Source organism: Periplaneta americana, chromosome 8 (assembly GCF_040183065.1).
Source record: "Periplaneta americana isolate PAMFEO1 chromosome 8, P.americana_PAMFEO1_priV1, whole genome shotgun sequence".
Lineage (NCBI taxonomy): Eukaryota > Metazoa > Arthropoda > Insecta > Blattodea > Blattidae > Periplaneta > Periplaneta americana.
In genome coordinates, this window is record NC_091124.1 from 187,524,074 (window position 1) to 187,550,567 (window position 26,494).

The 26,494-nt window shown below is 34.4% G+C and overlaps 1 protein-coding gene and 1 non-coding gene across 3 annotated transcripts in view; one reads left to right on the forward strand and one right to left on the reverse strand.

The window, feature by feature from the left end:
* The window catches only part of Rop (Syntaxin-binding protein Rop), a 105,704-nt gene that overhangs the window by 17,763 nt on the left and 61,447 nt on the right, over window positions 1-26,494 (reverse strand). For both annotated transcript variants that reach the window (XM_069834136.1, XM_069834135.1), the window contains exons 9-12: window positions 16,663-16,911; window positions 9,364-9,551; window positions 7,767-7,921; window positions 2,974-3,034 (exon numbers count right to left, since the gene is read on the reverse strand). In XM_069834136.1, the coding sequence (XP_069690237.1) occupies window positions 2,974-3,034; window positions 7,767-7,921; window positions 9,364-9,551; window positions 16,663-16,911 (653 nt within the window). The remainder of the gene's footprint in view (window positions 1-2,973; window positions 3,035-7,766; window positions 7,922-9,363; window positions 9,552-16,662; window positions 16,912-26,494) is intronic.
* On the forward strand, window positions 3,683-3,754 carry TRNAY-GUA (transfer RNA tyrosine (anticodon GUA)). Its single transcript has one exon. It is a non-coding gene; the product is annotated as a tRNA-Tyr (tRNA).

The following is a 26,494-nucleotide window of genomic DNA, read 5'->3' on the forward strand; positions in this document are numbered from 1 at the left end:
GTAGTAAGCCTGGTGTGAGGCAGAAATAGCTTCAAAACTAGATTTTACAATTGGTTATTAAATAATCCTTTTTATTTTGTTGCTGAGTTTTTCAACACAAATTTGTAGAAATTGTATTTTAACAAATAAGTTTAATTGGAATTTAGTTAGTTTTCTTTAATTTAAAAGTTTCAAATTATTTCATGTTTTCATTGTATTATTTAAATTTTACTGTTTCTTTTATTGGTGTTTATATGTTTTTCAATGTATTCTGACCTATATGTTTAATGGCCAAATAAACTGAATTGAATTGAAATTGAAGACGAGATTCTGGCGAAATTTTATTTAAAAGGTTTATTTTCGCCTAACAAATTCTGGCGAAATTTTACTTAAAAGGTTTACTTTCCCCTAACAGATTCTGGCGAAATTTTATTTAAAAAGTTTATTTTCGCCTAACAGTACATTACACAATACATAAGAAAGAATTTTAAATTATTACATTGACATCACTGAAAATGCGTCTTTTCATGTTAATAGAGTTGTGTTAAATTCGTTCAGTCATGAATAAATCAGGTTTACTTCTGCACCATCTTCTTTGAATCATCTTATATATTACTTTGTGTTTAATAAAGAAAAGAGTAAACTACCACTTCCTTCAGTGCAGTGGATTCATTCACTTATTTAGTTGTTTCTGATGGAATTTGGTATTCAGCATTTTAACAGTATGTTAAATTTCAGACATGCCAACTTTGCAAGTGGATTCTTTGTTATTTGATATAATTAAGTGAAGATAAAGTTCTCATGCTGTTTGCCTCACTCTTGATCTTCTTTAAAATTTTCGTTCATGACCTTTAAAGATATACTGTGTTGAGTGGGGGGGCAGATTTTGTAATCATTCAATTGAATTTCTTGTTTGTGTTGGGAATAAAATCTGTCGATTAGTTCCTATACTTTCTCATATAATGAAAATAAATATTAATACAATATATTATTTTATTTATTTTGTTTGGTTATTTTATTTAGTATTTGATATATTTTGTTGGTTTGGCTGAAACCGATCGTACTCCTTTTGATTTTGCTATTACATTATTCTAGAGGAAGTTGTTTTATTGATTATGGAGGTAAGTGTTGAAGATAAATCTGTAGCAGGTAATTTTTGGAAGCATTATCTATTGTTATATGTGTAATCTCATTATCAGGTATATTACACTGACTGGTAACCACTGCACTAATACGTAGAAGTTTTTATTACCTGTGAACACTTAGCTTGTCGTTACAAGAGGAATGGAACTTGGAAATCTCTCAATGTATCTTACGAAATATTACCATGTAAATGAAGAAGTGTCCACAGAAGCTGCGAAATATCCCTGCAGTCTCTTATACAATATGATACAAACTCAGGGAAAAAGAAATACCACAGACCAATATTTTTTTCAACACTACCACCCTGCAAGCATGTATGATGTAATGCAAAATTTGCTCGAGTATGTCCATTACTGTTATGATTGCTTTGCATAAATTTGTATATTTAACGCTATTAAATTACTTTTTGAATGGAGCGAAAGTATTCTCATATTTAGATAAAAGGGACACAAATTAATAAATATACACTGCTCTTTCCAGATAAAGAATGAGTTCAATTCGTAACTCAAAGAATTCTCTCAGCTTTCAATTTTCTTTGATAACTGATATCCTTTATAGAGACAGTAAAGAATGCGTTCTCTTATCTCTGCATTATGCTTAAAATTTAAGCAGCATTTAGTTGAGTGAAATTCCATCAAAATCTTTGTCTTCAACTAACAACATGTGATACTGAACGTTTGTCTTGTCTTGTTCAAAAGGTATGAAATCAGTTACAGTCTATATCTTTAACTTGTTATTCTGACACCATACAAAAAGCTAAATATTCTGGACTAGGTTTCTCTTCATTCTATGGATTACATTCTGTACCTACACGTGTCATCTGCATATAACGAGGAAATTTCAAGGATATGAATTCTACTGTTGTTGAAATAGCAAGTGGCCATTTCCTAGCTCCACCCAGAGAGAAAATATTATATAAAGTTATACACAAGGTATTTCTAGTTGTAGTTTTCATCAATAAATTTATTTTCAGTTCTAGAAAATACTTGCAATCACAGCAGAATATGAGACATGTGGCAGCGACGCTACATAAGACTGTATTATGTAGTATTATTTATTGCAAAAGTGCTAAATATCTTAAAATTACTTCAATAATTTTAAAATATATCACAAATATAGGGTATTAACAAGATTTATGTAATACAAACTCTCCAATCCAACTGACAATTTTATATACATAAAATGGAGTGTGCAAATTTTTGGCATTCTCAAAGGACAACTTCACTCTCTTCATGTTTCAGAATCTCATAAAACGATTTTATAACAATTTATCATACTTTTAATGTCAATATTGCTTTATGCGTTACAATTTAATCTGTACTCCATCTGCATTTTAAGCTCTACTCTGTTAACAGATTTTTCGTATAACATGCAATAAAAAGAGTCAAAGAAACAGTAGCAGAAGAACATTTCAGACAACAAAAAAAAAATCTTATAAACAACAATCAGAAGCGGGAGATATTACAAAAGGGGGGAAAAAAAGTCTGTATATCAATGGTGAATACAAATTATAAAATAAAATTAAAAATCGAAACTTACAATATATATAAACTGATTAATAATCATCAGAACATCTTTATTACAAATCTATAATGCCCCATTAATATAACACTCGATTTCTATCACAAGTTTTGCATGTGCTTTAAGAATGCCTTAATTAGGAGCATTTAGTGTGTGTGGTTGTGTCTTTCATGAACGTATGTCACACTGGGTGAAAACAGAAATGCTCACTTCCTATTTTCGGCACTTTCCACTCAATCCTACTTTTCATTTCACTCATACTTGTACGTCCCTCAGTCCACTGCTGGGGGACATGTTAGGCCAGTCTGTCCAGTAAGATATTGTACTTACTGGTTGCTTAACTTCTGCAAATTGCTTAGGAAGTCTTCTGGTGTGAGGATATGTGAAGAGCCTGAAAATGTCAATAATACCAATTTATTATATCAAATAGTACTGTGTATGTCATTCTGGACAATAACGAAGTAAAAAGGTTATAAGTGCTCTTGTACAGATGGCCTGCTGGTTCCTCTGATCTTAATCCATTGGATTTTAGCTTTTCTACACAGCACACGACACTGAAACTTCCAATTTGCATTTTTCTAAGTTCTAAGGTGTGGGAATCCGTGATAGGCTAGGCTAATTTATACGATGAAAGAGTAATGGAACAGAGAAAAATTCTCTCCAGCGCTGGGATTTGAACCCGGGTTTTCAACTCTACGTGCTGATGCTTTATCCACTAAGCCACACCGGAATTTTTCTCCGTTCCATTACTCTTTCATCGTATGATGACGCAGAATATCTTCATGGAAATATCATATGTACTTCTGTACATTAAAATAATGTATATATGATATGCGTAAATCACTTCGTGATTTAAGACAGCGCTTATTCCGTCGGATCCCGGCCAACTAGTCACTCATATCGAGTGCACCTCAGCACATGTGTGGACTTCGGTCCTGCGTTCATAGACATCTATGACGTAGTGCAGAGGGCGGCCACTAGAGGGAACCCAAGAGTTGGAGCTTAATCTGAGACGATTCTAACCAGCGTCGGGGTTGTATCCGGTGTGGCTTAGTGGATAAAGCATCAGCATGTAGAGCTGAAAACCCGGGTTCAAATCCCGGCACCGGAGAGAATTTTTCTCCATTCCATTACTCTTTCATCGTATGATGACGCAGAATATCTGCATGGAAATATCATATGTACTTCGGTACATTAAAATAATATATAGGCTAATTTAGCCTTTTCGTATGCCTTGCATATACGAATCTATGACAGGTAGGTTAGTTTATACTTTTGGTAAGCTTCATACAGTTCTCTCTGTAGACTAAAAACTAAAAAAAGTTTCATATCCATGGTTCAAGAATTAAAACAGAAAATCAATATCCCGAATTTAAAAGAAAACTTACAAATTAAACCAAACCCTTTAACTCTATTAAATATGTTGTTGTTTTCTAATGCCAGGCGTATGACAATAAAGTCATTTGACCTCTTGCACTCCAATATTTTTCAAAGATATTATCATGGTCAGCCACTGAATCACAGATTTTGAGGTGTTCCGAATCCATTTCTTGGTTTGAGTTGCACAATGGGCAGTTAGGAGACTGATATATTCCAATTCTATGCAGGTGTTTGGCCGGACAATCATGGCCTGTTGCCAATCTAAATGCAGCTACAGACGATTTTCGTGGTAAATCGGGAATTAACTGTGGATTATGATGCAGAAGTTCCATTTCTTTCCCTTGAGATTGTGTTATCAAATTTTGTTTGTTGAAGTCTAAGTATGTAGATTTAATAAATCTTTTCACAGAGTAATATGTAGATTTAGTAACAGGTCTGTAAGTAGCAGTGCTGCCCTTCTTTGCTAAAGCATCCGCATTCTCATTTCCCAGGATTCCACAATGGGATGGTATCCATTGGAATACAATTATTTTATTGAGTAATATTAATTGAGAGAGCATTTTAGTTATTTCTGCTGTTTGAGATGAAGGTGTGTGTTTAGAGACTACTGATAGAATAGCTGCTTTGGAGTCTGACAGTATAACTGCAATCTTAAATTTATTGATGTGAAATAGAAGATTCCTGAGACTTACTTATTGCAACGATTTCTCCATCAAAACTTGTTGCTCCATATCCAAGAGATCTATAAAGTGAGAAGAGACAGCACGTAACACCTGCACTGGCACCTTGTTCTCTGGAGATCAAGGATCCGTCGGTGTGTAAATGAAGCCAGTTTTGTGGAGGGTACCTAATATTTATTGTCTCTAAAGACAATTGTTTCATTATTTCTATTCTATTAAATATAGAATATAATCTAAATTTAACAGAAGAAATACTGAAATCAGAAGTAAACACTGAAATAATGAAACAATTGTCTTTAGAGACAATTAATATTAGGTACCCTACACAAAACTGGCTTCATTTATACACCAACGGATCCTAGATCTCCAGAGAACAAGGTGCCAGTGCAGATGTTACGTGCTGTCTCTTCTCACTTTATAGATCTCTTGGATATGGAACAACAAGTTTTGATAGAGAAATCATTGCAATAAGTGAAAGTCTCAGAAATCTTCTATGCCACATCAATAAATTTAAGAATGCAGTTATACTGTCAGACTCCAAAGCAGCTATTCTATCAATAGTCTCTAAACACACACCTTCATCTCAAATAGCAGAAGTAACTAAAATGCTCTCTCAATTAATATCACTCAATAAAAGAATTGTATTCCAATGGATACCATCCCATTGTGGAATCCTGGGAAACGAGAATGAGGATGCTTTAGCAAAGAAGGGCAGCACTGCTACTTACAGACCTGTTACTAAATCTACGTATTACTCTGTGAAAAGATTTATTAAATCTACATACTTAGACTTCAACAAACAAAATTTGATAACACAATCTCAAGGGAAAGAAATGGAACTTCTGCATCATAATCCACAGTTAATTCCCGATTTACCACGAAAATCGTCTGTAGCTGCATTTAGATTCTCAAAATCTATGCTTCAGTGGCTGACCATGATAATATCTTTGAAAAGTATTGGAGTGCAAGAGGTCAAATGACTTTATTGTCAAACACCTGGCATTAGAAAACAACAACTTTTGGTAAGCTTGAATATACGAATTTGTGACAGATTAGGTTAGTTTGAGCTTTTGGTATGCCTTGCATACACTAAGTGAAGTGGTGGTGACATTTAAATAGCAATTATGTATCCAAGATCTACTGAGAACATTGAAATTCTCTCACAGTATGTTGAAGAATATCAGAAGATACAACAGACACCTGGAATATGGGAGTAAGACAGTCCATGATGTGGCACTTAGAAGCCTGTATTGGAACATTACACCTCACTGTGGCCATTTTGAGTATTATGCATGGATTTTGTAAAGAAAGATGTAAAAATCAAGTTGTAATAAGCAAACATGTATGAACTAAAAGTACCTGTAATTAAAAAACAAAACGAAATTGACTATATATTAGAAGAACTTTTTTGCTTGTTTTTAGATTCTCTACCCATTCCCCAAAGATTTCCTACATATTAGTTACCACTCTGTATATGTACATAATTTTTACAAACATATATACATATATAAAAAAACTAATCACAAAAATGGGGCAAAGTAATGTAAATAAACAAAGAACGAAGTAAATGGAAAAAAAAAAAAATGAAGACATAGCACAACAAACACTTACTGATGCAACTACAAAATTGGCAATAGCACATTTCTAACTGACAAAAGGTCATGACTGCTTGGCAGAATATGTATACAGGGTGTTTAAAAAATACGGGGCATAATTTCAGGTATGTATTTCCCACATGTAGACAATCAAAATAGTTCATTACAACATGTGTCCGGAAATGCTTTATTTTCGAGTTATGGCCTTCACAACATTGAAATTCACAGGAACGTTTTTCTTTCCGCAGGTCGTTGCCGTCAAAGGAGATATTAAGAGGGCACTCTGACAGTTCATTCCGAGGCAAAGGTTACATTCAGTGTTGTGTAGGTGTTAGACTGTGCGACACGTATTCAAACCAAGAGCTGGCAGAGATACACTTCATGTACGGTAAGGCGGACGGCAATGCTGCGCTGGCTCGTCGTTTGTACCAGGAGTGGTACCCACAGCGACAATGTCCAGATCGGAAGACATTTGTACGTCTCCATTACCGTCTGTGCGAGTATGGAAAATTTAACTCTCCTGGTTTGGGAAGGGGACGACCAAGATCTACAACTCCAGAAGTACAGGAGGAGATTCTGGAGGCTGTGAACATGACTCCTTCTATCAGCCATTTAAAATCATTGGTTTATTTGTCTCCGGTGCCTGATTTGGAATCCCTTTGGAATCGAATTGTGGCATGTTCTGAGGACATATGCAATACTCCAGGAGTTTGGGATCGTGTTCCCAGGTCAATGAGACATCGATGTGAGGTCTGTATTCAAGCAGGAGGTGGACATTTTGAACATCTTCTGTAATGACAACGACCTGCAGAAAGAAAAATGTTCTGGTGAATTTCAATGTTGTGAAGGCCATAACTCGGAAATGAAGCATTTCCGGACATATGTTGTAATGAACTATTTTGATTGTCTACATGTGGGAAATACATACCTGAAATTATGCCCCGTATTTTTTAAACACCCTGTATAGATTCGGCCTATCAGACACAGGACAATTCACGATTCATGGTGCAGAAGAAAATATCTTGAAACAGGGAACATCTGCCAACTTGTAAAGAACTCAACAGAAATGAAGAAACAGCTGGGATATACTGGGAAGCTAGAGAGAAGACAATGCAAAACATTTAATCGTGCCATTAGAGAGGAACCTACCAACCATACATCCAACCAATAATTTTTTAAATTTCAAATAATGGCATTCTGATGATCATTCATTGAAAAGTCAACCTAAATGTTTGCAATGTCTCATCTTCAAATGACTGTTTCAAATAAATCCTTCTGGTCATTAATACAGTAACAAAAGTCTCAACCCCCTCATCAGAAAGTTCCGTGAGCCCTACTTAAGTTTATGCAAAGCAATGAACTACAGTTCTGTAAAGCAAAGGTACATACACACACACAGGATCATGTCATTACCTCTCGGTATTGTTGGAGGTATGCAATTCTTACTAATCAGATACATTTTACTCACCACAAATAACCTCCCAGTTCTTTACAGCTTGAGTCACCTCATAAGCACAGCGAATTTCTGAAAAACACACTCCTCCAACCACAAACACAATTAGACGAGGGACATTCTTCACGGTTTGTTGTCCTTTATCCTTGTGCCAATGTCCGTAACGTGCACTGAAATAGAAAACAAAAGAAGTGTGTCCTGAAAATGATATACACGTCACGAAAACTATTTACTATTTATCATTATGCACTTCACGTATTTCGCAACAATTCAGATTTTTGTCACATCTGCTATAGTTTTCCTTTAATAGTCATAATTTATAGTCTGGGTCAGCTTACTTCATACCCTAAGGGTGAAACCTAACCATTTTTCCCCCATTACTACATATGCTAGTGGATTGTGGGGATTTTCTAGTTTGCAGGTTGAATTTTCTTTTGCCAACTTCGTTTCGAATTTCGATACTGACAAATACTACAAATGGTAGTGATTTTGTAACTGGTATGTTGGCAGCTGAGACAAATATCGACAATATTTGTCGGTACTGGAGTGCCATGAAATTAAAATTATACTAGATTTCTGAGCCGGTTATTGGAAGCTAGTGAAACTTGAACATATTAATAATTAATTAATATCAGTATTAATATTAATACGTAATAGTTATTTTGTGTTGCGTTGTGGTTATAATTCAAGACTATAGTCAGATAAGTTTTCAGAGTTAGTACTAATAATTTCATATGGTCAAACAAAATACATTTTTAGGTTAGGTCTCGTGAGTCAATTGTTTAGTCAAACCAATGAATTTCGTATTGCCAGACAAAATACTTGACATGTTGAACCCTTTCCCTGTATAGTTTGCCTACGAAAATATGTTACACATTATTGAATTATTTAGAATAACCTTCCAACATAAAGTACGGTAAATAAATAATTCATTTATACTTGTTTTTTTTTTTAAAGATGGGACATGACAGGAGCGTTGCGATCGGAAAAACAACTGAATATCACATAGCGTGGTAGGCCTGTTGCTATGGTAACAACGGTTGAGTTGCCAAACTTACAGGTCCCACATGGCGAGTGCTTAATAGCTCTCTTGGAGACATTTATTGTGCACACAATGTTAGCATTGCTAAGTTTCGTCTTTGATTCTCTGTCGATTTTTGTATTGTTTTCTTACCTTCGCGTCAATTGTCAATGAATGTTTTAACGTCAGCCATCGTAACGACAATTGCTAGCTTCCATCAGCTGGCAGCTGGTAATCCATGTTGGCAACATGGTACTGTAGTTCCAAGCTCGGCCGCTTAACTGTCATGTCCCATATTTCAAAAAAACAAGTATAGTACGTAGGATCGTGTGATATCTGATAACAGTTGGCAACACTGACAAGATGGCAAAATTTGCTGTTTAGGAACTATTCTTATGTGACCCTCACTATAAAACGCATACATGGCTTCATTTATTAGTTATACAGTTCAAGAAGATGTATAAAATAATGATTCATGCACAACTTCCTTTAAAAATATCTTTCGAAGAAAATTTCAAAGAAAATAATGAGAGTCAATTACTGTAATGGTACCGGTTCAGTAATCAGTTTTACATCACAATGGTACATTACCTTGTTGGTGCATGGTAGCTTGAAGAAGCAGCACGGCCAGCGAGAAAAGGGAAGTGCTTGAGGTCAAGTTTGTCTTCAATACTATCTTCCATGATATCTTTGATGACTGGCGTCCAGCGAGACATCTGGTAGGTCTGTTCTGTGATACGCTCCTTGCGTGTAACCTGATAAATCTTCTTTCGGTTACCCTACAAAAATGATTTCATTTCAAATACATCACATTACTATAGAAATATCTGACTGACTAAACCAATTTTTTTAATAATGCCCTGGTAAATTCTTGCCTATTCTTAACTGGTATGTTAGTCTCTGTATGCTTTTGCAGTAATACAGGTAATACAATATAATATTTGTTTTATTCAGTCTTATGACAAATCAATTATTAAAACAATGACATATATTTCATAACATGAAGTCATTGAGTTTTATACAAAGTAAGTTACGAACGTTTTCGCCCATTCAGGCATCTTCAGGTTCTGTGTACAATATCTCATTATTGTTGTTGTTTTCTAATGCCAGGCGTTTGACAATAAAGTCATTTGACCTCTTGCACTCCAATATTTTTCAAAGATATTATCATGACTAGCCACTGAAGCACAGATTTTGAGGTGTTCCGAATCCATTTCTTGGTTTGAGTTGCACAATAGGCAGTTAGGGGACTGATATATTCCAATTCTATGCAGGTGTTTGGCCAAAAGGGTATCTATCGGATACAGGGGGGAGAGCCATTAATCCTTCCCATTGAAGGCTTTAAGGAACCAACCTGGACAAATACCCAATGTCCCATCCCTACCTTCCCGTGGTGCAGCTGTTAGTAAGCATAATTTTACGAGCTGAACTAAAGGGTGGGGCTACTCATCAATTAGCACTGGTCAGCTTGATGAGTTAATGACTGAATTTGGTATAATTTTCCTCTATCCAATACCTAATTCCCTCTTTACCCTTTCCTATCCAGTCCTCTGACTGAACTCTTACTTTCTTCGACCCCAACGGCATTAGAGCATTCGAGGCCTAGGGGTTCATTTCCCTTTCCTTCCTCCTCTTTTTACTTTTCTGTTCCTAGTGCTGACCTGCTATGGTACTAAAATCGTCCTCCAGTGGCTTAAGGAGGGAAAGCTGGTGATCAACAAGATCTCCCGTCGACCAACAGCAGGTGTGGTCCTCCAGACATTCTGGGGGTTGTGTGTGAATGAAGTAGCCACCAAAACGTTAAAATATGGTGTTCACTTAAATCGGCTATAACTTGCCATTTAACTCCAATATGAAATATCTCATTATTAATCTGTATGATAATTACAATGATAGTCGATGAGATGAACTGTTTAACATAATAATATGATTAATAATGAGATATTGTACACAGAACCTGAAGATGCCTGAATGGGTGAAAACGTTCGTAACTTACTTTGTATAAAACTCAATGACTACATGTTATGAAATATATGTCATTGTTTTAATAATTGATTTGTCATAAGACTGAATAAAACAAATATTATATTGTATTACCTGTATTAACATTGACAATCTGAATATTTACAACATGATTTCTAAGTTTTGCAGTAATGTTCTACAGGTCTCTCTGAAACACTTCACTTCGGCAATAACGTCATCATCCTTAAATTTCCTTCTGTAGATTGCCTCTTTCAGAGGACTGTAAAATGGTAGTCCAAAGCAGCCAAATCCAGATTATAAAGCAGATGAGGCAGGACAGTCCACTTAACCTTTGTGATTCCCTGTCAAGTCCACACGGACATAAATAAAGAAATAAAATAGTCGCATCGTATACGTTAGGGGGCGAAACCATTCCAGAAGTTAACAAATGTAAATACCTCGGAATAACATTTAGCAGCGATCTCGGCTGGCGGGAACACGTTACGGACACAGCGGGAAAAGCATGGAGAGCGTTACACTTTGTGATGAGGGTACTAAGAAAAGGTTCTGATAAATCCAAAGAGATTGCATATAAATCACTAGTACGTCCAGTAATGGAATATGGTGCTGCATGTTGGGATCCTTACAGATTAGAACATATTAAGACACTGGAAAAGATTAAAAAACGGGCTCTTAAGTGTTGTCGGAAAAATTCACCATTAAAATGGGACACACTCACGGACAGGAGAACGCGAATTCGATTATGCGCAATGTTCAAAACATACAGAGGTGAGTCTGCCTGCAGAGAAATAAAAAATAGGTTGCAGCCGCCAAATTACTCTTCAAGGAACGACCACTCATATAAATTGAGGGAAAGAAGGCAGAGGACGGACACTGGAAAGTTTTCTTTTCTCAATCGTACTATCAGGGACTGGAATGCTTTACCTGCAGACTTACTAAAGGCTTTACCAACAACCAAAAATGTATTTAAAAATAGGCTTAAGGACCTTACTAATAGATGGTAATTATACACAGTATTTAAAGGGTGTAAATGATATGTTGTTGTTGAAGTGTTGTATCAGTGAAGAAGTATGTCGTGTCAGTGAAGTGTGCTGTGTAAGTGAAACGTGTTCCTGTCAGTGAAGCTTTATAGTTTATAGTGGCAGTGCATAGTATTTGAACAGTGAAATGTTTTTGAAGTGTTAGTGAAATCAGGATAGAATCAGTGAAATGTGTCGTAGTTCCATTGCAGTGAGTGAGTTGACAGCGAAATGAGTGTAATTTGAAAGGTACTTGTGCAGATATGAACATATCATACTCGTGGGTTTTAGTTCGATCTTAGTTTTAAGATACAAATTAGATTTATTTCAAATGTTATTTTAAGTGAGCATTTCATTTAATTTAGTATATTCCCTGTTGTTGTTATTATTAATTATTGTTAGTATTAATTATTAATATTATTATTAATTGTATTTTTAATTAATAAGTTTATTATTGTCACTATTGAGTGTAATTAGTTACCACTGCCACCGGGTATATACCCACTGCAGTGTGAATAAATACATACGCATATATATGAGTTACTGGTACTCATTTAACCACAGGGAAACATATCTAGGAGAAAAGATTGTTGCCATGATGTTACCAGCTGAAAAAGTTGTTTTAAACTTTTTCTGGCATGACCAATTTGTATGATACTATCTATGGATTGTCTGTTCGCTTTAGGCTCAAAGTGAGAAATCCATGTCTCATCCAGGGTGAGATAAAAATTACACCACTACAGCCTCAGCGACAGAGAGTGGGGGGGTCCACCCTGGGCAGAGGCGGGGCAATGTCCAGGCTCCCTAGCCCTCAAATGCTGTGTTGGAATGGTCTGCTATAAATAGTCCAACTACCAAATACAGTGGAGGAAATTAATATAAAGGCAGAATGAGTTTAGTGGCAATTACGTTTATTTTGTTGATTTGTTTTACACTTCTGCCTTATCCTTGACAGATATTTACTAGAGTAGACGGCAATTCGGAAGGCTGGTTGTCTGCTAGCGTTTGCGTCGAGAGAGACAGATAGAGAGAGCAAGGCAGCGTACAACATTGCCACATCGTACTTCACGAGCACGTGCAATACAAATAGCGCAGGAGAGAATTTAAATTATCAAAAGACAATAATGACCTTAGCCGTTGATTACTGTAAGCATGACATCAAACATAAACTCTTTCCTTCACTAACAAAATTCTCAATCCCACACCACATGCTTCTGCAGTCGTTTCTTGCATGTTGGCAACGTTGCAGCCAGCATAAAGATGGCTGGCAGCGTTCTGCTCGTCAACGTTTTTTAAATTATTATACACCTTAAACACTATTTTCCGCGCATGCCTGTGTAATACTTGTCTTTTTACAGTCTCTTCTTCCATTTATGTACCTTACATGCACACAGTAAATGTTAGTTTTACTTATTCAATGTATTGAAACACTTGCACGTGAACAAACGAACTCTGGAAGTGCTTGTTATAGACTGATTCTGATTGGTTCTATTGTACAAGCTTGTGATGTCACATACCAGAAATGCTACGGCGCATATAGAAGCTAACTGCCTTCCGAAATGACGTCTAGTCTAACAACTTATAAAGAAACCATACCAAACTAAATTTATCATTTTGCTTTTCACATAATACCTGAAGAGTGAAAACCCACTGTCATAAGAGAGGAAATTAATATAAAGGCATCTTTCTATTGTTGATAATAAAATAAAGAAACAGTAACAAAACACATTACAACAGAGTTCTAGTACTTGGTTGAACCACCATTGTTCTTAATAACTTGAAAAATTCCCTTTGGTCCATAGAAATTGAAGCCCACTCTGCACGAATCGCATTCTTTAGCTGAGCCACAGTCTCAAACTGTCTTCCGTTGTGATACACACGATTGCTATGATTCTCCATAGGTTTTCTATGGGGTTTAAATCTGGAGTTGTTGATGGCCAGTTCAGAAGTGTGATTCCTTTCACGAGAAACCACTTCTTCGATTTGGTACAGACATGAATTGCAGCATTATTTTGCTGAAAAATCAGGTTGTCATCAAATTCTTCATACATCCGAACCAACTTCGATTCCATCATCTCTGTGTAGGTGTCAGAATTAATTCTGGTGTGCACCCATGCTAAGTAGGAGGTACCTTGAGCACAGAATGCTGCCCAGATTATCACACTTCCGCCACCAAAATTTCTACTCATTCGAACTTGGTCCTCTGTACGCAGGTCATGCCAGTAATACTAAAATCCATCTAGTCCATCCTAATTAAATTTATTCTCGTCGCTAAATATCACTTGACCCCACTCTGAGGTCCAGGACATGTGTTCTTCAGCAAAAGACATTCTGGCCTTCTTATGGTCATCTTTTAGAGGTGGTTTACTAAATTGTTTCTTAAAGACTAGGTTATAGTCTCCTGCCAGAATTTGTCTTACACGTCTGGCAGTGACTGGCAACTTCAAATCAGTAACTATTTGAGAAGCAAACATGTTTTTTACCTTTGCTGTGCGCAGGATAAGTGGTTTAGTAAGCTCGGAGAGCTTCCTTGTCCGACCATATCTCCCATTTTGTCCATACTGTGTGCCCAATTTCACAAAATTATCAGTAACACAACTTGAATGTCCTAATTTCTTGGCGATTTGCGGATTGGAGAGTTTCAACTCTTTGTAAGCATAATGCTTGCTTTTTCTTCATTTCATAGACGCTTTCCACGTGGCATTGTAGCGAGTGCCGGGGAAAGATGCTACGGTCACATCTCTCCAATACAACTGCAGTGATTTGTTTACACCGAGTTTTACATTACTGCCTGTCTGAGGTGGCACACAAGTGCATTTATACCAATTTCCACCCTCACAACAGCGTTATTTTTGTCTCTATCCAATGTTTTCACATGAGGTGTGGGAACATTAGTGCAATGTGATATCCCTAAGTAAAATACATCATAGTTATCAGAACTGAAACTTTCCTTCCGGAGTGTCAAAATGGCTTTAGAAAAGAAAGATCATGTGTAGATCCATTATTTAGTATCAAACTATTGTTAGAAAAAAGAAGAGAATTTAATTTAGAAACCCATATAGCTTTTATTGATTTTGTGAAAGCTTTTGATAAAGTCCGAAGAGACCTTTTATTCGACATATTACAAGATAAAAATATTCCAAATTTGCTATTACAAAATATAATAGAAATCTACACAGACAGCAAAATAAGTGTCAAAATAAATAGCTGTATATCCGAAAGAAAATTAATTAATAATGGAGTTCGACAAGGTTGTCCACTATCACCAACTTTATTTAATATTTATATAAATGAAATTATTTTAAAATGGAACCAAATCTACACATCAGGAATCAAAATAACCAGTGCTCTAACATTAAATACCTTACTCTATGCCGATGATCAAGTCATAATTTACAAAGAGGATTATATACATTAAATAAAATATTAAAAGATTTTGGGATGGAAATTTCAGCACAAAAATCAAAAGTAATGGCATTTTTAGGACAAGACCCAGTCAGAAGTAAGATAATACACAATAATCAATGCCTCGAACAAGTACAAAATTTCAATTATCTGGATTGTGAAATATCTTATCAAAATGAAAAAGATGTGAACAATAAAATTACCAAATTTACACAAATTCTAGGAATAATAAACAATACATTAAAAGCTAAATTAGTACAAAAATCTACAAGCATAAAAATATATAATACACTAGCATTACCCTCCCTTTTATACGGAAGCGAGATTTGGACATTAAAGAAAAATCATTGCAATAAGTGAAAGTCTCAGGAATCTTCTATGCCACATCAATAAATTTAAGAATGCAGTTATATTGCCAGACTCCAAAGCAGCTATTCTATCAATAGTCCCTAAACACACACCTTCATCTCAAACAGCAGAAATAACTAAAATGCTCTCTCAATTAATATCACTCAATAGAAGAACTGTATTCCAATGGATACCATCCCATTGTGGAATCCTGGGAAACGAGAATGTGGATGCTTTAGCAAAGAAGGGCAGCACTGCTACTTACAGACCTGTTACTAAATCTACGTATTACTCTGTGAAAAGATTTATTAAATCTACATATTTAGACATCAACAAACAAAATTTGATAACACAATCTCAAGGGAAAAAATGGAACTCTTTGCATCATAATCCACAGTTAATTCCCGATTTACCACGAAAATCGTCTGTAGCTGCATTTAGATTTTCAACAGGCCATGATAGTTTGGCCAAACACCTGCATAGAATTGGAATATATCAGTCTCCTAACTGCCTATTGTGCAACTCAAACCAAGAAATGGATTCGGAACACCTCAAAATCTGTGCTTCAGTGGCTCACCATGATAATATCTTTGAAAAATATTGGAGTGCAAGAGGTCAAATGACTTTACTGTCAAACGCCTGGCATTAGAAAACAACAACATTAAAGAAAAAAGACATGAACAGAATCAAAGCAACGGAAATGAAATTTTTCAGGACAGCAGGATATACTCTTTTAGACCGAAAAAGGAATGAAGAAATTTTAGAACAATCAGAAGTAGAGTCAGTAGAAGAAAAAATCAGCAGATACAAATTCAATTGGCTAGATCACGTAAGAAGAATGGAAAATTCAAGAATCGCAAAAATTATGATGCAATATAAACCTAGAGGACATCGTCGACCAGGAAGACCTTTAAGAAGACTGCTACATGGGGCCGAAACAGATCTACAGAGGCCTAATTCGTGAAGGAGGATGATGATGATGATGGTGATGATGATGATAGTTATCAGAAATGCGATATATGAATAAATACGTATGTGTTCTACTGCAAAACTCAAGTGCCTTTATATTGATTTCCGCCACTGTAACTGTCAGCTCGTCTCACAATAAGGATCTTTAGAACTTTTGTTCACTTACATCAACAACAACGTTGAGTCCAAGGTTGGCCATATTGACAATGGTCTGCTTGTCCTGTGGAGAAATTTGTGCGTGCTGCACCAGTTTTGTAAGGTTTTCCTCACTGATGCCATTCTTTGAAATAATGTAGAGGGCAATTATGCGCATCTTGTCTGTTGCTGATACTGCCTGATCCAACAGAATTGGCACAATATTCCTCATATGATCTTTGATTCTTTCTCCCTCTGCATCTGTGCCCATCGCCAAGTCCTACAACACAAATAACATTCACAATCCATATACAGCACTGCAAGTAAGCATTAAAATGCCCTCCTAAAACTACGAACTACATCATTAACACTCAATTTATATACACATTACATTTCAAACAATGAAATGACAAATAATCAGAATTCTTTATCATACTAGAGCCAGATGTTCTGCAAGAAGAGATTTTTTTTGCTGAAGAATACATTATTATTATTATTATTATTATTATTATTATTATTATTATTATTATTATCATTATTATTATTATTATTATTATTATTATTATTATTATTATTATTATTATTATTATTATTTATTATATTCATAGATGATATATGTAAAAGAATAAGTTCTGACTGTTTATTATTTGCAGACGATTTAAAAATTTTTCGTACAATCAAAAGTAGTACTGACTGTCAATCACTTCAATGTGACATTAATTCAGTCGCTAAATGGTCGGAAGACAATGGTATGAAAATTAACGTATCCAAAACTAATGTAATAACCTTTTCTAGAAAAACTTCTTCACTGAAATTTAATTATTATCTAAATAATGTACTAATTATTGGAACGGATTGCGTAAAAGATTTGTGAATATTCTTTGACAGTAAATTGTATTTTCATAGTCACGTTGATTACATTTACAATCACGCAATCAGAATGCTAGGAATAATACGGTCAATAACTTATTCTTTTTCCACGCCCGATTCTCTTTTAATGCTATACTATACATTGGTGCGATCGAAACTCGAATATGCATCTGTAGTTTGGAACTCGATTACAACTACGGACTCGGCTAAATTAGAAAATATACAAAGAAAATTTATATCCTTATGTTCATTCAGATTTCTGCCCATTAATTCCAGGTATAGTTATGAGAGAAAATGTGAATATTTTAATTGTCAAAATCTATATGCTAGACGCCATGAGCTAGATTATCTGTTCTTTTGTAAAGTCCTCAAAGGTGATATATCCTGTGACTCTTTCTTAAACAATATTACCTTACGTATTCCAACAAAAGATATGAGAGCCCACAAACTTTTCTATATTAGAAATTCGAAATTTCTTTCACCAGTCTCCAGATGCATTAAAAATGCCAACATGCATGGCTGCGAATTCGATCCCTTCAATGTATAGACTTTGTTTGCTCTTGGCAACGATTTATCATTTATGTATTATTTTAGGCATTATACTCAATTAACATTGTCTCATAGTATTCTTAGTTATCCATTCATTGTCATTATTGTAATTGTAATTATATTTATGTGTAATAATTATTTTTGTTTTATGTTTTTTGTTATATTTGTGCTGAACTGTAATTGGCCACTGGCTGTTGTACAGCACATTAAATAAATAAATAAATAAATAAATAAATAAATAAATAAATAATAATAATAATTATTATTATTATTGCCTTATTCCAGTCATGTCAATTGATGCCCATAGGAGCAAGCACGCACTTTAGAGCTCAGGAGAGCCTGAGCGCTTTACAGCGGAAAGGAAAGAGACAGACGAAAGAGGTGATATATGCCGCTTGGTCGAGCTATATTCATAGGAATGTAAGTTTTACTTTTAATGCTCATTTTTCACAAGTTTGATTTTTTTACTCGAAAGAAATATTTTCTCAACTTTTTTTTATACAAAAGTGAGATTTTCAGATATAAGTTAGGCCTATTTATTTAGTAGCCTTACAGAATGTTTTCGTAAATCTAATATACCGTAAATACGTATTACTTAAGATACTGTATTGAAAATTTTGAAAATATTCGCATGGAAATTGTTTGTAAGGAAATGAATTAACAAAGCAGCTACTGTTACATCATAAGCAAAAGACACGTGCCCATGTGTTGTAAAAATGTCAGCTCTATAGCTTCAGCACATTTCGAGAAAATAATTTAATATTCTGATGACAGAAGTTGCTCACCAATATCACCTTAAAAGCATAATGAGATAAGAGTTTTGTTGTGGAATATTAGTTATACTTAAAACATATACAGCACCTAGGTAACTTTGTTTCGTACTGTAATATTCTTTTGATTGGTTTATTGATTACTTTTATAAGGCTAAATGTGGCATCAATATAAATTCGAACTTATCATGCCATACTCAATCTCTTTTTTTTTTTTGGGACATCACTTTAAGAATGATGTGTTTCATCCATTTAGTTCAGTATAGTTGTACTATTATGGAATTTATGTGAATATTCCTTCCTAACTCTTTATTATGTTATTAACATTTAAAACACAACTGCAATATTAAGAAATTGATATTAGTACTTTTGTTTTACAGACAATATAGATAATATCCAACAGAAAGAAGCCATATAAAAATAACTTTATTTATTTATTTAATTATTTATTTATTTATTTAAATTTAAATATACAGAATAAAGAATATAATTACAAAACAAACAAGAGAAATAGAAATAAAATAATACAAGCAATATAAAAAGAAGATACAGTAGTATTAACAAAATTTGAGACTGAATGAGCTGCGCTCGTGCTCGGTCGCAGTTCAGATATAATATTAAAATAAAAAATAATAACAATAAAAATAAATAAGTAAAATAAAATAGGAACTAAAATATAATTACAGTGGCAATGGAATTATATAATATAATATTAACACTAGAGAAGAATAATATCGCACATGAAAAGTAGGACTAATATATATTTCAAAATTATAGAATACAAATATAATATAGGTTGATTAATTCATACACATAGGCTATAAATTTATGTAATCAAATTGAAGATATTAACACGTTTCTAATTTTCTTGTTATATGTTAGTGGGTTACATGTTAGAAGTTCTGGGTGTAATTTAGTTAAAGCATTGTACAACCGAGGGCTAATAATGCTATGCTTTAGACCAGCAGATGTGAGACATTTAGGTTCTACTAATGTTGAATTAATATTTCGCCTTGTGTCATAATTGTGTGTCTGTAATACAAACTTATTAAGATTTTTATGATAAAATTTTAACAGCGTATACTTATAAATTTGTTCAATATTAAATACATTAAATTCAGAATAAATTAATTTAGTTGGATAATCGAAACGTTTCTTCAAACAAATTTTAATTATTCGTTTTTGTAGTAAATTTAACGGACTAAGATTAATTTTTGTACTTCCACCCCAAACAGTTATACCATATTGAATGATAGACTGAATAATGGCCAAATAAACATTTCGTAGAACTCTAATAGGTAAGTAGCATCGAAGATTAATGAATTTATAAATTGTTTTACGTAGCCTCTTACAAAGATAAGTAATGTGATGAGGCCATTTTAAATTCTGATCAATAATGATACCCAGATATTTGACATACGTGGCTTCTTTCAAAGGTGGACATTTACAACTTTTGGGATCTAAACAATTTTCACTGTGTATTATTAGTCTATATTTATCGCTAAATTTTAAATTTTGAACACTGGCAGCTGTTAACGAAAAAGGAACTAAAGTTGATTTAGATATATTTAAAGAAAGGAAGTTGGAATTAAGCCATTTTTTAACAATGTTAGCACCTATATTAGCATTTCTATATGCTTCCTGCCAAGAAAAACCACTGAAAATAACTACTGTATCATCCGCATATGAATATATAATAGATCCATTAAATTTTTCTAAATTTATATTTAGCAGATCATTAACATATATTAGAAATAAAACAGGTCCCAAAATTGTTCCTTGCGGTACACCTATATCAATATATTTGTATTCACTAAATTGATCTTCATTTTTGGTCATTTGCCTTCTGTTACTAAAATATGATTGGAATAATTTTAAAACTATACCTCTAACTCCAATAGTATGTAGTTTGTCCAAAAGTAAATTATGATTGATAGTGTCAAATTGCTTTGACATCACTGCCCTAAGAGAATGGCAGAAAATTATTATTTCCGAAACTAATGTTGTAACCTTTACGAGGAAAATAATCTCTCTTAAATTCAACTATAATTTAAATAACCTTTACAAGGAAAATAATCTCTCTTAAATTCAACTATAATTTAAATCAAAGTCAAATTAACAGAAGAGATTGTGTCAAATATGTTTGGGTATTCTTTGACAGTAAACTTCGTTTTATAAGTTTGCAGTTTTCAAAAAGAGCCATGCAATCAGAATCTTCCATATAATGTGGTCAATTACTTATTCTTTCTCTATGCCTGAATTACTCTTTATACGAGGGGGATCCAGGAAATAACGACCGTTCGCGCATACCCGCCGTGCAGCTGACTCCCCTTCCTTGTTTGAAGGTCAAATGGCTTCCTTAACATGTGTTGTCATAATGTTGTGAGTACTGGTTGCAACAAGTCGCCATTGTGCGTTTTGTGTTACTTCAAAATGAACGATGTGATTGATAATCCCGCCGATGTGAAGTGATGAGTGTGATTCGATTTTTGAATGACCGACATTTGAAACCTGCAGAAATTTACCGGCAATTGAAAGAAGTGTATGGTGATACTGTAATGAATGAAAGAAATGTGAGAAAATGGTGCGAAATGTTCAACAATGGGCGAACAAATGTCCACGATGAAGCTCGACCCGGACGCCCATCACTCATCACAGAAGACCTGAAGACTAAAGTGAACGACAGAATCTTGCAAGACAGGAGCACATCACTTGACGAATTGCATATTGCCTTTCCTGACATTTCTCGTTCTTTGCTTGGTGAAATTGTGTCGCAACATCTTGGCTACCACAAAATCTGTGCACGATGGGTTCCACGGCAACTGAGTGACCAACACAAAACTCAGAGAATGGCCTCAGCATTGACATTCTTGATGCGATATCACACAGATGGAGACGCCTTTCTTGATCAAATTGTGACTGGTCATGAGACCTGGGTGTCTCACAACACCCCAGAGACCAAGCGCCAATCACGTCAGTGGCATCATCCCTCATCACCCAAGAAACCAAGAAAATTCAAACAGACTCGCTCAACACAAAAAGTCATGGCTACTGTCTTTTGGGATCGCAAAGGTGTTCTTTTGCTGGATTTCATGCCAAAAGGCACTACGATCAATGCAAATCATTATTGTGAGACTTTACGAAAACTACGGCGAGCCATCCAAAACAAGAGGCGAGGAATGCTTTCGAGAGGAGTTGTGCTTCTTCACGACAACGCCCGCCCGCACACTGCTGCTTCAACTCGAGAATTGCTGGATCAATTCGATTGGGAAATCTTTGATCATCCGCCCTATAGTCCAGACCTTGCTCCTAGCGATTTTCACCTTTTCACTAAGCTGAAAGACTTTCTGGGTGGTACGCGTTTTGGAAGTGATGAAGAGTTGAAGAAGACAGTGAACACCTGGCTTAATGAACTGGCGGCAGAGGAGTATAACACGGGAATTCTAAAGCTAGAGAACAGATACGACAAATGTTTAAATGTAGGTGGTGATTATGTAGAGAAGTAAAGGAAGCTGCAGTTATGTAACAGACTTTGTTTTTTCAAATAAATATATATTTTTTAATTATTACAACGAAACGGTCGTTATTTCCTGGATCCCCTCGTACTTTACTTCATACTAGTGAGATCGAAACTTCAATATGCATCTAGAATTCTGTTACAGCAACTGACTCGACTAAATTTAATAAAGTAGGCCTATTCAACTCAAATTGATATTGTTATATTCGAACAGATTTCTTCCCATTGACTCCAGGAATAATTAAACTGTAATTGCTTTAAGGATCACTATTCAAATTCGCACATCAAGATCTTGATGTCCTCTTCTTATTCAAGTCCTTACATGTAATATGATGAGTTACTATTTCATCCACAAGGTTAACTTTCATGTTCCTATGAAAGTCATGAGAAGTTACAAGCTTTTCTACTACAGAAATTTATCCACATGCATTAAAACTACCAACGTGTATAGTAATAATGTGATCCATTGAAATTATAAATTTAGAATTTGCATAATTATAAAATATTTAGCATTTATTATTATTATTATTATTATTATTATTATTATTATTATTATAGCTTTCTTTTATTTGCGGATGATCTCAAAATCTTTCTCAAAATTAGTAGTTTGGCTGATTGTCAAATTCTTCAAAAGGATATCAATTCAATTGCTCTTTGGACTGTTGAAAATGGAATGAAAATTAATCAATCCAAAACTTTTGCTATTTCTTTCTCACGTAAAACAACCTCCCAAAAATTTAATTATACTCTTAATAATGTCATAATTACTAGGAAAGATACTATTAGAGATCTTGGTGTCTTACTTGATTCTAAATTATATTTCCATGATCATGTGCAATATATTTATACCCATTCATTAAGAATGCTTGGTCTAATTAGATCTTTGACTTATTCTTTTTCTACTCCTATGTGTTTATTAATTTTATACTATACATTGGTCAGATCCAAGCTTGAACATGCATCTGTAGTATGGAACTCTATTACTTCCACTGACTCGGCTAAGCTAGAGAATATTAAAAAAATATATATTTCCCTGTGTTCTTATAGATTTTTACCTAATTCTGATGATTATAAATATGAGATTAACTGTAAATATTTTAATTGCTGTAGTTTATTTGCCAGACGTCAAGATCTTGATTACTTATTTTTTTTGTAAAGTTCTTAAGGGTGATATTGATTGTGAATCTTTCCTAAGCAATATCAGTCTTCATATTCCTGCTAAGGGTTTAAGATATCATAAAATGTTTTACAAGAGAAATTGTAAATCTCTCTCTCCGGTCTGCAGACGTATAAAATATGCTAATTTGCATGGATCTAACTTGGATCCATGTAATGTGTAGTATATACTTCGAAGTTTTATATCAGTTTTCATTTATATCTTTTGTTTAAATATGTATTTTAATATTATTCTCGCTACCTTTTAAATCATTTTGTTATTTATTAATTTACTTGATTCCATCCTTTCATTACAATTACTTTTAATCTCATTATGCTATGTAGTTTAGTCATCCATTTTATCCTGTCCATTCATTGTCATTATTGTCGTATTATAATCTTGTATATCTTTGTAATACTATTTTATATGATTCCATTCTTCATTTATGATTCCATTATTTCATTTGTAATTATCATTTTAATTAATTGCCATTAATTTAATTATTTCTTTGTACTTTTATTGTAAATTATTGCTAATGTTTTTGTTATATTGTTTGTGCTGAACTGTAATTGGCCTCTGGCTGTTGTACAGCACATTAAATATGTTTTATTTTTTTATTTTTATTGGGTTATTTTACGACGCTGTATCAACATCTAGGTTATTTAGCGTCTGAATGATATGAAGGTGATAATGCCGGTGAAATGAGTCCGGGGTCCAGCACCGAAAGTTACCCAGCATTTGCTCGTATTGGTTGAGGGAAAACCCCGGAAAAAACCTCAACCAGGTAACTTGCCCCGATCAGGAATCGAACCCGGGCCACCTGGTTTCGTGGCCAGACGCGCTGATCATTACTCTACAGGTGTGGACCATTAAATATAAGTAAATAAATAAATTATTATTACCACTATTGTTATTATATTATTATTATTATTATTATTATTATTATTATTATTACCGGTATTATTATTATTATTATTATTATTATTAACCAAGTAAAGTAACATAAATCTGGAGTAAATCCCAAACATATTACAGAATATTATAGTCTTTAAAAACGAATATATGTTATATTGTACTGCATTGCATTATTATATTATATTGTATTGTACTGTACTGCCACAAACGATTAGGGAAAACACGGAAATTTTATTTGAAGCAAGTAGAGCGATCGGTTTGGAAGTAAATCCCGAAAAGACAAAGTATATAATTATGTCTCGTGACCAGAATATTGTACGAAATGGAAATATAAAAATTGGAGATTTATCCTTCGAAGAGGTGGAAAAATTCAAATATCTTGGAGCAACAGTAACAAATATAAATGACACTCGGGAGGAAATTAAACGCAGAATAAATATGGGAAATGCGTGTTATTATTCGGTTGAGAAGCTCTTATCATCCAGTCTGCTGTCCAAAAATCTGAAAGTTAGAATTTATAAAACAGTTATATTACCGGTTCTTCTGTATGGTTGTGAAACTTGGACTCTCACTCTGAGAGAGGAACATAGGTTCAGGGTGTTTGAGAATAAGGTGCTTAGGAAAATATTTGGGGCTAAGCGGGATGAAGTTACAGGAGAATGGAGAAAGTTACACAACACAGAACTGCACGCATTGTATTCTTCACCTGACATAATTAGGAACATTAAATCCAGACGTTTGAGATGGGCAGGGCATGTAGCACGTATGGGCGAATCCAGAAATGCATATAGAGTGTTAGTTGGGAGACCGGAGGGAAAAAGACCTTTAGGGAGGCCGAGACGTAGATGGGAGGATAATATTAAAATGGATTTAAGGGAGGTGGGGTATGATGATAGAGACTGGATTAATCTTGCTCAGGATAGGGACCGCTGGCGGGCTTATGTGAGGGCGGCAATGAACCTTCGGGTTCCTTAAAAGCCATTTGTAAGTAAGTATGTACTGTACTGCATTATTATATTATATTGTATTTATTGCATTGTATTATATTGCAATGCATTATTATATCACAGCCTAGTATGTACAGTCACAAAGCTCAATACGTAGTAAATATGCATCCGCAGATAGTTGCTAACCACTAGGATCGCTACTATTGCCTCACCACATACAGTGTGAAATAGTACTGGCACAGTCTACTGTTCCCAGTACCCTCATAAACTCAAGCTTCGTGACTGTATATACTAGACTGTGACTATAATTGCATTGCATTATATTATCCCTTCTAGTGTCCTGCAATATTCGAACATTAGAGAGATATTGCAAGATATTGCAATCTTTGTCTCATTTCATATGAAAAACTAATCGCAAGAACTGTGCTAATATCCTTAAGCAGCTAAAACATTAAGAGATGGGAGTGGAGTACAGCAAATATTTTTATAACAAGGTGGAACAAATATGACAGGCCTCCTTCTGCAGGGCAAATATCGAACTGTCATATTTGAACTGTACATACCGCCTATAACGCACGACGCTAATCCCAATGTAGACTAATCCCACTCCACCCCTTACCGTGTAGCTTCCTTGGACAGGCACTTTTCACTAGTCATTAAGCGGATGAATCAGTACTACCTGCGACCAGACTGCATAGAAACTATCTGCATAATCAAATTTAATGATAAATTCATCTTGAAAACTACTTATTTTACTTCTTCCCCGCGAATAATTTTTCTAGTCTTAGAATACATGAAAATATATCTTGGGAAATACAATGAATGGTTCAGATCCTCCAATGAAATAATACGAGTACACATAAAAAGAAAATAAAATAATAAAAATTATAAAACAAGTTCCTATATGCACTCCAAGCAAAGAAATTTTTCAAGAATTAAATATTTTACCACTCCCCTGCATCTACAACCTAGAATCTGTTTGCTTTATACATAAGAATCTTAACTATTTTAAAAGAAACTCTGAAACTCATACCCATAATGCAAGAACTGCCAACAACTTGCATATAAATTGTCAGACTATTACCAAAAGGCTCAACAGTACTTCTCATACAGGTATCTTATTATATAACAAGATACCT